Raw genomic sequence first — 13,527 nt, 5'->3', positions numbered from 1 at the left:
CCACAAGAAACCTTGCTCAGCTTCCCAAATATAATTTTCAGCACTATAAACTTCAGTCATTTACTTTCTGTTGTGTAACAATCGAATTGAAGCAGTCAACGGAAGCTTGTCAAACAGGAACCATAAGCTAATACACAGCTTCAAAACAAGCACCATACAACTACCGAACTCGGTTTTCTGAAATCAATCAATTGTCACTGGGGCTGCCTTTACACTATTCCAAATCCGGGAGATTTCCCGGAAGATGTGAAAACTTGAACACATCGAATAGGAGTCCCCACTAACAAAACAGCAGCTACTATACAGTACAATTTGTAATACTGACAAATCCACAAACCAGCAGCGCATTGAAAGCCGTTATGCGATATCATTACAGCTAGAAGCAGTAATAAATAAACTGTTGGTATACCAAAACGACTTGTCGGATGTAAACATTATTGTCAAAAAAAAAAAAAACTTTAACGGGATATATAGCTACTACACAACTACTTTACAGCTATTAATCTCTTTGCTGTGAAATTATTTGGGTTGCTTTTATTGCACTTTCATCCAACTCTGGAAAATGTGCAAATCAAATAAGAGCTCCCAGTCAATAGAGATAAGTGACATTTCATCACACGAACACTAGCTTGAATTTTTCCATACACAAAAATGCACGCCAATTCAAAGGCTATTCAGATTGCATATGAAAATATTACCCAACTGATTTGGGTAAAACGGCTAAATAATGATAAAACTCAGAGAAAATAGGTAGAGAAGCGAAGAGTGTGAAGCCAAAAATACCTTATTGAACCGTCAAACTGGTATCCTATCGAACAAAATCAACAAACCTTGACGATTGCCGTAAAATTCAAGATAAGTATTGCGATCATTTGAAACATTTTTTTACCAATATTTTTAAATATCAAAGATATTACTATAAATAACATTGATTCCTTAAATTGATGAAAATTGATCCTTTTTGGTATACAATATAGATGATTTCTTGTTAATAAATCAACAGCATAAATCATTTTCTAATGCAGTACACGAGAAAGACACTACCCTCGATAGGTGGATTAATCTGTTTTTCGGCAGTTGCCAACATCCGAGTGACGAAATCAAAACAGAAAAAGTGTTGCCGTTCAGACGGCTGTTCACTCTTCGCTTCTCTACCTATTTTCTCTGATAAAACTAACAACCGGGGTAAGAGTGCACATATTTTCCCCCAAGTTTCACTACTACATCTACAAAAGAGACACGCATACATTTGAACGTGATTACCACTATAAAACAGCTGCTTTTATAAGTACGTTTTGTAATGTTGTCAAATACACAAAAACTAGCACTTCCTAGCTGTTTAAAGAACATTCTTTCAGCTAGAAGCTGTGACGATGGTGCTTGTCTTGCAGCTGTATGTTAGCTTATGGTTTGTATTTGACTAGCTTCCCTTTTATTCAGTGTTGACTGCTTCAATTCGATTGTTACACAACAGAAAGCAAATGAATGTAGCTTATGGCACTGGAAATACTAGTTGAATAGAGTTTTTAGAAAATCAGGTACTGCATCCGCTTGATTTCTGAGTGTTCTGTAACTGTGCTGCTTTTCAACTGGGCTTCCGACAACTGGTTCATAGCTTGTAAAACTTAGGAATCAATAGATCAACAATATCAGCTTACTACAAATACCTACAATTTGTTTGGATCTTTAGGAGCCATATATTTGTGTTCAAGTTGTATACAATTGCTTGCATTGAATTCCCTTATAAAAGGGATAAAAATTATATGAAATATATCATATCATATTGATCTTACCTTACATCAGTGTGCTAATCCTCCATTTTTATCCCGAACCGGAAGTGCAACGTGCCATTGTCCTGAAATTTATCTAAGAAAACCACAGCCATGAACTGTTGCAGTTTTACCGTTTCTTGTTTCTCGAACTGGTGGCACCCCTTGAAGACCCGGTTCTGCCGCTCGGACCGCGGGTGTACCAACTCGATGAAGAAGTCGTACCATCCTCCGCACTGCGGCGTACACTTGGTCAGAAAGGCGCCCACAAAGCCCTTGGTTCCCTTTCCGTTAATCGAGACCTTCAACTGCCAACGAACTCCGTTCGCATCTATCATGGCAGGCGACTGCTGAAGTGCTGTTAGCTTGGAACCGCTCGAAGGACACACCACCATAATCAAATGACCAATGTTGTACTTCTTCCATTCGATCATCTCATCCCTGACGGATCTAAGCTTGTTCCGGTATTTCTGCAGAGTGAATTCGTAACAGTTCCTTTCCGTTATCGGATCCTCGGGTCCGATGCCGTACTTGATCCGCACCAGGCCATCTTTGGTGTGAAATTTCTCGTTTTGCAACTGGGAAAAATCGTTGCTCAGTACTCTGGTGATCTGGTGCGACACGTCCGCCGGCAGCTCGATGGACACGACGATCCGCGTTTTCTTCAATGGTAGTCTGTCTAGAATTTCCAGCACAAACAGAAAATTGCCCCGCAAGTCTATCATTTCTTTCGTGTCCAGATGCAGCAGGAGCTTGTCCGTCCGTTCGAGATGTAAATTCCACTTGACGGCATAACGGTCGATGTAGGACAGTGGAATAAAACGTCGGCCGTCCAAGGCCAAATCGTGGTGAAGCGTTTCGATCTTAGGTAGCAGTGAGCTGTAACAGAAAAAAAAACCGGATTAATTCACCTAGTGGTGATTAGATCTGAAATTTTGCACAGTTGAAACAAAACAGAAACTTACCATTCAATACCGTCGCTTCCGTCTCCTTGTTCCGGAATGCTGTACATCGAATTGCTCATAAGGCCATCGCATTGCCTGTTGATTTCCGCTTGCTGTGCCAGAAATTGTCCTTCGCTAAGGCCGTCGATTTTGTTCACAATTCGATCCCGGTTGTGGCTTTTGAGACGAGTGGTCAAAAGTAGCGGCTCCAACTGCTCGGCGTACTTCTTGGATGCGCCCACAACTTGAGCCTTGGCCTCTGCCATCAGACGGTCCAACCGGTCCAGCATGGACGCTTCGTTCCGCCGAACGGTTTCCAACACCACCAGACATTTTTCCGCTTCGCGACGGAGGGACTTGATGTGCGAGTTGAGCGAATCCAGTTTGGCGCGGGTTTCCTGAAATCGTCCGGCGTAGGTGTCCCGCACGGTGTCGACGGAATGGCGGCTATGCTCACGGGATCCAATGAGGCATTCGGCGCAAACGACAACCTCGCACGTCAGACAGTACAGGTCACCCCGTTTGGTGGCATGTGTCGGACAGGACTGGCCAGTACGGCGCGAGTTAACGGCAGCGGATTCCGGGTTGTTCATTGTGATGCAGTTCGATTCACTTTTTGTGGGCTTACTACCGGAAGGAAGCTACCGAAGCTGCGGAAACAACACTACTTACCCAGCTGTTGCGAGAAGATTGCGGAAAACTTTTGTTTAATGTTTATTTTATCACTGGTGTCAATAACATTTACATCACGAATTTGAAGTTAAGAGCATCCCTACATCGTATCCCATCACTTTTTTGTGGGTTTTGCCTACCCTTGAAAGTTTTTGACTTTGGTTCATGGCTCTGCTCTCGTTCTTGGTTTAAAACTTTAAGGTGAAACGGGACGCCGTGTTATTTTTCCTATCTTGCCTCTCTTTCTAACAATTTGCCTCACGATTTTGAAGATGGTAATCTCGAGTTCTATCGCACTGAAGATGCTGAAAAACAATCAGCATATGCACTGCAAGTGAGCATACACAGTGATAGGTTTTTGTTGCAAAATATGAAGTAGAATCTGAGATTACCATCTTAGTAGCAACAGAGCAATGGCGGATATTTCCCCGACCGTCCCGTCCGCCCTTAAACTGGGCTTCTTCAGTAGAACAACAGAAGTCCAATGTCGCGACTGTTCGTAACATCTATTTTGCCACGCCATTACAGCGTCAGCAGCGGTACTAGAAGTGTCAAGTTAAATTTGTTTACCAAAACAAAATGTCCTCTACAAGATGGCCTCTTAAAATAGTAAATTATTGCAAATAAAGTTCTTAAAATAATTAAATGAGAAAAGTGAATACAGCGCCATTGGCTTCTTTAGTGGTGTTGAGATAATTACATATTCTGAATCTGCATGCCAAACTGAGCCGAAATCCAAATTTTCATCAGTTTTGGTGCCCGGGAACCTATTTAGAAATCAATTTGAAATTTGTATGGGAGCGATTTGTCGAATCACCCCTCGTCGCATTTTGTACTGAGCATTTTTCTCACTGGGTAACGCCTACCCTCACTTTTTTTCGCAACGTTGGCAACGGAAAGTGGGCGTAAATGAACTGTCATTTTTTTATCTTTTCGATCCGATCTCGGGGAAGCAAAAGACTAGCGTAACATTTGAAAAGGGCCTATCTGCAAAATGTAAACAAACCCGATTTTTCACTATTCCTATCAATATCTTCCTAAGCTACCCCATAACACCTTGATCAATGCGAAAAGAGCTATTTTACCCGTTTTTTAAATAAATTTCAAAAGGGCCTATCTGAAATTGAATAATCTTTTAGGGCCTAACTGCATTCAAAAGGGCCTAACTGAAAATTACCTTTCACATCAGATAGGCCCTTTTGTAAATTTTGATTATTTTTCATATTTTCCAATATTTTTAGTAATTCTTTGGCTTTTCTTGAATTATCGATGCAAATAAATCCAAAATAATTCAAATTAGCTAAAGTTAAGAAAAAAATAAAAGGGCCCAACTGAAAATTATCCCTCAAACCAGATAGGCCCTTTTGTAAATTTGGGTTATTTTTCATATTTTTCAATAAGGCTGACACAAATTTCGATTTTCTCTAATGTCACCCCCCCCTCGGAAAATTTTGGTCGGAATTCGACATTTTGAGGGGGGACACAAATAAATTATACAAAAATTTAAAAACTTTGAACTGAAATTAGAGTTTTCGAGAAAATTTCTTAACAAATCCGATGAGTTTTACAATTTTGCCTAATTGTTTGGGTAATTTTTCAACAAATATATTTATTATTTATTATCCACCCCCTTGACGAGTCAACGAGCAAAGTGACAAAAGAAGAAAATGAGATTTGTTCCGGCCTAATTTTGAGTAGTTCTTTAACTTTCCATGAATTATCAATAATAATAATCCATAATAACTAAAATTAGCCAAAAATAAGGAAAAAATAAAAGGGCCTAACTGAAATTGCCAACGATAAAAGGGCCTAACTGCAAGGGCCTAACTGATTTTGAGATAGTAAAAGGGCCTATCTGCCGTCCATGTTCAAAATCTATTATTTATTGGATTTTTGCTATAGTATAATGCAAATAATGCACAGAATCATAAAGTAGACTTCCTTACGTGTCAATGGATGGAATAAAACACCTAAAAAAATCTTTCGTTTTTATTTAAATAGGATTAACTAATCTGGAAGGTAATCTTCTCATGCGATTTTCTCAATGTTTACGTTTTGCAGTTAGGCCCTTTTCAAATGTTACGCTAGAAGAGAAAAAAGTCATCCCGCAGTAGACGAAGAAATTTCCTTTCAGCTGATAAATCAATTTTCGGTCCTTGAAAAGGTAAAGTTTCCCCCGCGAGCATCCGCTTGAAGTGCTAGATTACACCGCGTAATCAAGGGCCATCGTTTGGGAACCGTACCACCGCACCGTCTAGGCACAGAACATCGAAAATGGTAGGTTTGTTTTGATTTCCTGTCGCAGAGGTAAAAGTTGTTGATGTCATCGGATTCGTCTCGTCTGCAGATTCGCTTCATCCTGATTCAGAACCGTGCCGGGAAGACCCGGCTGGCCAAGTGGTACATGAACTTCGACGACGACGAGAAGCAGAAGCTGATCGAGGAGGTGCACGCCGTTGTGACGGTCCGGGACGCGAAACATACCAACTTTGTCGAGTTCCGGAACTTCAAGATTGTCTACCGGAGGTACGCCGGGTTGTACTTCTGCATTTGCGTGGACGTGAACGATAACAACCTGTGCTACCTGGAGGCGATACACAACTTTGTCGAGGTGCTGAACGAGTACTTCCACAATGTGTGCGAGCTGGATCTGGTGTTCAACTTCTACAAGGTCTACACTGTGGTGGACGAAATGTTCCTCGCCGGGGAAATCCGGGAGACGTCCCAGACGAAAGTGCTGAAACAGCTGCTGACACTCAACTCGCTCGAGTAGGATGGATTAACTTCGTTTCGTTTGCTTTTGTTGGCTGGAAAGCAGTTTCTAGTGCTTTTTTATATATATTTTATCGACGCTCTAGTAATCCTCTATTATGCAATATTATGTTTCGGGACCTACCCGACTGGAACTGGAAATCGGGAGTATCCGCGTATTTCTAAGAGGTAAGTCCATGCTATTATTTGATGGGGCGGAACTACTGATTAAAACCTGAGAATTAGAACTAAATCGAATGGGGCACGTTCGGTGTAGTACTAGATTTGTAGTAATGAGCTGAATTTTAGTATGGTGAGAAGGTCAGTTCTCTGTTTCTGCAACGAAATGGTACAAAACGCGTGGGTATTATGATTCCTTGCCTAATTTGATGCTGTTTGAGCAAACCTTTGGATAACTTTGTTGTTCATGTTGCAAGAAATGGAGAAAACAACAACACTGTTGCCCAAAGTTTTGCTCAAACAGCATCAAATTAGGCAAGGAATCATAATACCCACGCTTTTTGCACCATTTCATTGCAGAAACGGAGAACTGACCTTCTCACCATACTAAAATTCAGCTCATCACTACAAATCTAGTACTTCCCCGATCTGTCCTATTCTAATGTTTATATGTACAAAAACTTCAAAATTATAGCATAAAAAACTTGCAGTTATAAGGAACAAATTTTAGCAAGGGCGTAGCCAGCTTTTCGGCCGGTGGAAGGGGGGGGGGGGGGGGAGTGGGGTGGCAAGCACCCTCAGCAAATCTATACCTACGAGCATTTATAACTAAATACAGAACAATTAAATTCAGTATATTTTAAAAGCATTGTTTAAACCTTCAGCAATCACGTTGTTGTATTTTGTACAATACGTTGAAAAAAGCTCGCCTGTACACAAATCAACGTGATGCTGGTAGCGGTGGACAAATGCTGGAAGATTTAGGATTTTTATTTATTACTCGTGTATTATTTCATCTCCATTTTTTCTCCTCATTATCTAGCAAACATTCGTAAGAAATAATAGCCGAACTCTTTAGGAAATTACGAACGCTTTTGAGGACTAACCCGGAGTGTTCATCATGATCATCTTCGACATTTTTTCCAGTCCGAAGATTTTTTTTAAATGTCTACCTAATGTCTGTAGTTCTGTATGTCTGTAGTGACTGTAGTTCTTTCAGTAATTAATCATTCAGTTTGTCTATGCTTGGAATCAAGCTTGAAATGTCCTGGATCACCATTCCTCTGAAAATACACCTTCAGCTGTATCGTTCAGAGTAAATCCTTGCCAGACTCTCTCTGAAGATTGTTTTATATACTCATATAGGGAAGTGGAACCATCTCGACAGGGGTCCTATTTTGGGCACTTTTCTGCTATAGCTCAGCCAATTCTGAACCAATTGACACAATTTTTGGAACGCGATGGGATACGTATAATATCTAGCCGTGTACAAAATTTCAAGTCAATTGGTTTGGAATTGACTGAGTTATAGCAAAGAGTGCCCAAAATACTGGCCGCTGCCCAAGTGGTTCGCTACCCTATTGCATATACTCATCTCAGAGCATAATCCTATAGAAAATTTCTCATTGTTAATTGACGTATTCCCAGAAACATCCTTGCGATAATTTATGAAGGTATTCTCGTAGAAGCCTTGAAACTATCACTGGAGGCAAACCTCGAGATACCCCGTGAGAATTCCTGAATGCCTGGAGGAATATTTGATGAATTTTCTGCAGGTATTTCTGGAAGCTCTCGAATAATGGATTTTTTGGAAACATCCTGAAATTTATTCAAAAATAAATATCTGCAGGTATTTCAGATTCCAAAGAAATTCCGGGAGGAATCCCTATGACAATTCCGAAAGAGTCTTCTCTGGGTGATTTCCTGAAGGATTCCCTGGAGAAATGTCTGAAAGCACTTTAAGCATGTATGCACTTTTTATTTTATTTCATTTTATTGATGCATAAGAGGGTCATGGGGCCAAGTCTCCAATGCAAGTCCAAGAACTCACATCGTCCATAATACACCGTGAAATTTGGGATTAGGCATTGCAATCTCTTTATTAGCCGTGTGGCTTTTAGGTTTTGCATGGACTTAAGGATGAAGAAAGAAGGGAGATTGATTTTGCGTATCAAGCTGTGAAAGAATATGTTGTTAATTGAATGAACGTTATTCACCTTTGCGTATTTTCACACAAAATTAACATGTTTGACAATATAATGCTTGATTGCTAGTGAACCGTTTATGCTAGTTCTTCTTGTTCTTGTCTCTTGAATATTGGAAGCTTGGTTGATAATAATGCCAAAAAATAGAAAATTGTGTATCAACTTCCTTCCTGCAAACAGAAATCGAATATATCAAAAATAACAAAAAAGGGCCGTGGTACTTCTTCGTTTGATCACGAAAAAACCTGAGCTTCCGTTATTCTTTTATGACATGCATGTTGCTTGGAAGAATCGCTGGTAGATTTATTGTCGCGTTTATTGTGAGAATTTTGCTGATGGAATCCCTGATTTAACTTCTGAAGAAACTGCTGGAAGGATTCCTGAAAGAATCCCTAGATAATTTTCTGGTCCCTGTTAAAATTATCTTCCAGTAAATACAATTCGATGGAGGAATTTATCTATTATGCTGTGAATCGCAAGTCAGTCCCATCTGCATTTTGGACAAAAATGAATTAATGGTCGTTTTCGACCTTTCTTGGGATGATCTTTCAGCTGCGTGAATAAAAATATATAGGTTGTTCAGTTAAATTAAAAAACAACACCAAGTCAGATTGTCCCATAATGATATGTAATCGCAAGTCAGTCCCATTACAAACTTGTGTACCCTGCAGTCAGGCCCGGATTAAGGATTGTGGGGGCCTGGGGCCAGAGCGGATGTGGCGGCCCCTCGGAGGTACAAATGCCAGGAGCAAATAAGCTTTTCTTTGTTTTTGTTAATATTTAGCAAGCAAAAAGGTTTTTGTGGGGCCCCTAAAATGTGGGGTTTTTGTGGCCCCCCTCCCCCACCCCCCTTAGATCCGTCCCTGCCTGCAGTACAATACTTAACACTGTTTTAGCCAGTTTCATATTTTTCACTATTACGTTTTTACGTTTGAAACAATGTGTGAAAGTTTCAGAATGATCGCAGAAGATTTCAACTCATGACGATTTTTTTAAAGTTTTATATAGAAATCGAATTTGAAAACTTCAGAGTCCATTTTCTCAATGCCTACTTTTTGCAGATGTGACTGACTTGCGATTCACTGCAGTATATAGCTATAGCTCAAAAAAATCATGGAGAAATTCTTGGGTACATCCCTTGAAAAGATTATTGAAGGATTTCGGAATTTGATGAAGGAACTCCTGAATGATTTTTTGTTGAGAACCTGACAGAAATTTCTGAAGAAATCAATTGAGAAATTCTTGAAGCAATCGTTAGAAGAATTCCCTGAAGCAATCCCTGGAAGAATTCCTGGATAAATCCCTGAAGCAAATCCTGGATGAAAATCCTTGGGAGAATTCCTACAGGAATGACTGGAGGAAATTTTGTAAATTTCCGGAGGAATATCCGTAGATATCCATGAAGAAATTTCTGGAAGTATACCTGGAGGAACACTTGGATGAAAAATTTCTGAAGGAATCCTTGGAGAAATTCCTGGAGGAATCCTTGGAGAAATTCCTGAAGCCGTTTCTGGAAAAATCTGAGAGAATCCGGGAAGAATTTCTTGACAAATTCCTGGAGAAATCCCTGGAAGAATACCAGAAGGAATCCCTGGAGGAATTCCTGGAAAAATCTCCAAAGAAATTCTGGAATGAATTACTGGAGAATATTCTGAAAAAAAAAATCCATTGATAAATTCCAGGTGGGTTTCCTGAAGAAATCCCTGGAAAAATTCGTGGAGAAATCCCTAAAGGAATTCCTGAAATAATTCCTGGAGCAGTTTCTGGAAGAATTTCTGAAGGAATCCCTAGAGGATTTTCCGACATAATTTCTTAAGGATGTCCTGGATCAATTCCTGGAGAAATTCCTGTAGGAATTCCTAAAAAAAATTCTAGGATAATTCCTGGAGGAACTCCTGGAGGAGTTCCTGAAGAAGTTCCTGAATAAAATCTTGGAGGAATTCCTGTAGGTATTCCTGAAAAAATCCCTAAAGAAATTCTGGAAGAAATCTCCGGAAAAATTTCCGATGAAAATCTGGAGGAATTGCTGGAGAAATCCTCGAAATAATTCCTAGAGAAATACCTGGTGGAATCCTTATACAAATCCGTGGAGAAATCTCTGGAGGAGTCCCTGTAGCAGTTTCTGGAGGTATTCTTAGGGGAATTCCTGGAAAAATCTCTGCAGCAATTCCTGGTGGAAAATCTGGAAGAACACCTGGAGGGATACCTGAAAAATTTTAGAAGGTAATCCTAGAGAAATCCCTGGCAGAATTTCATGAGAAATCCCTGACGGATTTCCTGGAAAAATCCCTGAATTCCTGGGGAAATTTTTGAAGGAATTTCTTAAACAATTGCAGGAGGAATTCCTGGAAGAATGTCAGGAAAAATTTCTAGAGGAATCCCGGTAGGAAGTATTGAAGGAATGCACGGAAGAAACCCTGGAGGAATTCCTGATAGAATTCCTCCTAGAGGAATGCCTAGAGCAATTGCTGTAGTAATGTAGTAATTGCTGGAGGAATCTCCAGAGGAACTCTTGGAAAAATCTTTAGAGTAATTCCTGGAGAAATTTCTGAAGGAGTTTCTGGAGGAATTCCTGGAGGAATCCCAGGAAGAATTCCTGAAGAAATCGCAGATGGAATTTTTGGAGAAATCCTGAAGGAATCCTAAGAAGAGCTCGTGGAGGAACTCCTTGAAGACTCCCTCTCATGGTCCCTGTAGAAGTCCCTGAAGAAATCCCTTTAGGAATTCCTGAAGAAGCAATATCAAGGGGAATATCTCAGGGAATCCCTAAATATTTCCTGGAGGAAGTACTGGATTAATTCATGGCGCAGTTCCTGAAAGAATGCAGAAGGCATTCCTGAAGGAATTCTAAAGTGTTCCTGGGAGAACCTTTGGATGATTTTTTAAAATAATCGCTGGAGTTGTTCCTGAAAGATACACAGAAAGAATTCTCGGGTGAAGAAGGGGAGGAAGGAATCTTTGAATGGACTCCCAAAAGATTTTTTTGTATATTTTTTTTAAGATTTTCCTGGATTAACTTTGGCTTAATCTCTGGAGGAATTTTCTGAAAGAATTTCTTGAAGATGTTCCAGCAGAAACACTTCTAATTATTCCAGATACAATTATTGAAATAATCTCTAGTGAAATTCTTGAAGAAATGTATGAAGAAATCCCTGAAGAAATTTCGGAAGATACACTTGCAGAAATAGGGAAGTGGAACCATCTCGGCAGGGGTTCTATTTTGGGCACTTTTCTGCTATAACTCAGCCAATTCTGAACCAATTGACACCATTTTTGGAATGCGATGAGATACGTATAGTATCTAGCCGTGTACAAAATTTCAAGTCAATTGGTTTGGAATTGACTGAGTTATGGCGCAGAGTGCCCAAAATACCAGCCGCTGCACAAGTGGTTCGCTACCCTACCTAAAGGCATCTCTGCTGACATTTCTTTGGGAATCCTGGAGAAATTCCTATAGGAATCCTCGAAAAAACACTGGAACAATCACTTGAGGAACCTATACAAATATCCCAAGAGAAATCCCTAGACAATCTCTTGAAGGAAGATGTAGATATAATTCTGGAAGGATTCGTCGTGTGAATTCGCCGATGCATCCTTGCAGAAGTATCTGTAAAAATTTCTTAAACATTCGTGGGGGGAATTTTTGGAGCATTTCTTGGAACAAACCCTGAAACAAAAGTTCTTCTTTTTCTACTGGAATCGGTTCCGGCATATCTGAAAAATTTGGCATGTTTTTTTTTGTGTATTCCATGAACGAACACTATTTACAAAATTTAGCCATTCAACCAAGCTTGTTATTTGGTAAAATTCTATGATAAAATTTAAGTGGTTCTCTAGAAGAAATACTTGGTAAAATTTCTTGTGTTGAGTAAAAAAGGTGTGATAATTATGGAAAATAAAAACAAAATTATCAGAATATGTTATTTCTTGCGATAATTTTTCTGGAACTCTAAATTATTAATAATCAAGTTGGCTCGAATTTTTACAAAATCTGGCGGCCAGGGAGCAACGCCCCCTCCCTGCCCCCCTCTGGCTAGCCCATGAATCATAGAGTCTTTATAACATTTGAAATGCTGAAGCTATTCAGTAAACAACACTTCTGGTGAGATTTGGCATCAACAACTTAGTAAGGATCCGTCCTAAAACTTCGAATACCTCGCCGAAAGACATAAACTCTAACGCTAACCCATTATTTCCCTTTTCAGACAAACCCTGACATTTGCTCCTAGCAAGTGAATCTCATCACAATCGTGAGTTTTGCAAACGTGCAGGATTCCGAGCCGCTCCGAAGCTGCCGTTACAAAACCGAAGAAACATTGACAAAAAAAAAGCATAACTCATACTCTTTAGATTCGGTGCAGCACCACACCACCCCCTTCGAGGTGGTGCACTCTCGGTACGTACGTACGCTACATTACGTAGATAATCCATGGGTCCAAAGATGAGAAGTTAAGTTAGATTTTGTTTTCCCGGGTTTCTCGCCCTTTCGCGCTTATTTGCTGCGTAACTCAGTGCATTCCTTGTTACACGAAGAAGAAAAACGTAAGTAATAATTGTTCGAGATCGTACTGGACATACCGCTCCTGGCTATGTCTCCTACCGCGAAAGCTTGATTTGCCATAAGATCGCGTTCGTTTGAAAGAAATCTAGAAAAAAAAAATCCAATCATGATCATAAAGGGTAAGCAAAGATATTGTTGGTATTATTAAATAGAAGTAATCGATTATTCAAAACACAAGAAAAATACACAAAAGAACATAGCTACTACACAAGAAAACAAAAACGTTGTATAGTCACGGATCTACGATACAAAAACAGTAAGAGGGCGGCTTATTAATCCTTAGAAAGCTGGCACTCGATTGTCTCATGTGGGGCATTTCTGATCAGAAGCGCTGCTCACGGAGTTCCTAAAGAGGGGTTCAGAGCGATGCTTAGATCCATCTTCAGTCGAGAAATTTGTCAGCTTCCTAAGCATTAATAAGTCCCTCTGCAAAAATAACCTAATGTTAGTTGTATTCGAAAAGCAAAAAATAGACAGTAATGAACTACCGATTGTAAACTGAACGCGGGAACGACGAAACACGGAGAACTTAAAACCAACATCTTGATCGTAACGTTATTATTATTATTATTCGTAATCGTGTATCTAATTACTGTGTAAAGATTTATTAGTGAATAATAAAATATATGCAATAAGACAGATTAGCCGTTTTCTTTCTTATTGAA

At 39.7% G+C, this 13,527-nt stretch overlaps 2 protein-coding genes across 2 annotated transcripts; one reads left to right on the top strand and one right to left on the bottom strand.

The window, feature by feature from the left end:
- Positions 1-1,758: 1,758 nt before the first annotated feature.
- LOC115264707 (uncharacterized) lies at positions 1,759-3,487 on the bottom strand. Its single transcript, XM_029868716.2, has 2 exons — positions 2,735-3,487; positions 1,759-2,648 (listed from the first exon to the last, which is right to left on the bottom strand). The coding sequence occupies exons 1-2, from the start codon at positions 3,304-3,306 to the stop codon at positions 1,808-1,810; spliced, it is 1,413 nt and encodes a 470-aa protein (XP_029724576.2). The 5' UTR covers positions 3,307-3,487; the 3' UTR covers positions 1,759-1,807.
- A 1,981-nt stretch (positions 3,488-5,468) lies between these two features.
- On the top strand, positions 5,469-13,503 carry LOC109429471 (AP-2 complex subunit sigma). Its single transcript, XM_029868245.2, has 3 exons — positions 5,469-5,662; positions 5,733-6,325; positions 12,507-13,503. The coding sequence occupies exons 1-2, from the start codon at positions 5,660-5,662 to the stop codon at positions 6,156-6,158; spliced, it is 429 nt and encodes a 142-aa protein (XP_029724105.1). The 5' UTR covers positions 5,469-5,659; the 3' UTR covers positions 6,159-6,325; positions 12,507-13,503.
- Positions 13,504-13,527: the final 24 nt, after the last annotated feature.

Source organism: Aedes albopictus, chromosome 3, assembly GCF_035046485.1.
Source record: "Aedes albopictus strain Foshan chromosome 3, AalbF5, whole genome shotgun sequence".
NCBI classification, from domain to species: Eukaryota; Metazoa; Arthropoda; class Insecta; order Diptera; family Culicidae; genus Aedes; species Aedes albopictus.
This window is presented reverse-complemented; position numbering and strand designations above follow the sequence as displayed.

Coding starts and splice junctions, on each gene's coding strand:
- LOC115264707 (XM_029868716.2), bottom strand. CDS start 3,306: ATGAACAACCCGGAATCCGCTGCCGTTAACTCGCGCCGTACTGGCCAG. Junction 2,649..2,734: donor GGAAGCGACGGTATTGAATG/GTAAGTTTCTGT, acceptor TTTCTGTTACAG/CTCACTGCTACCTAAGATCG.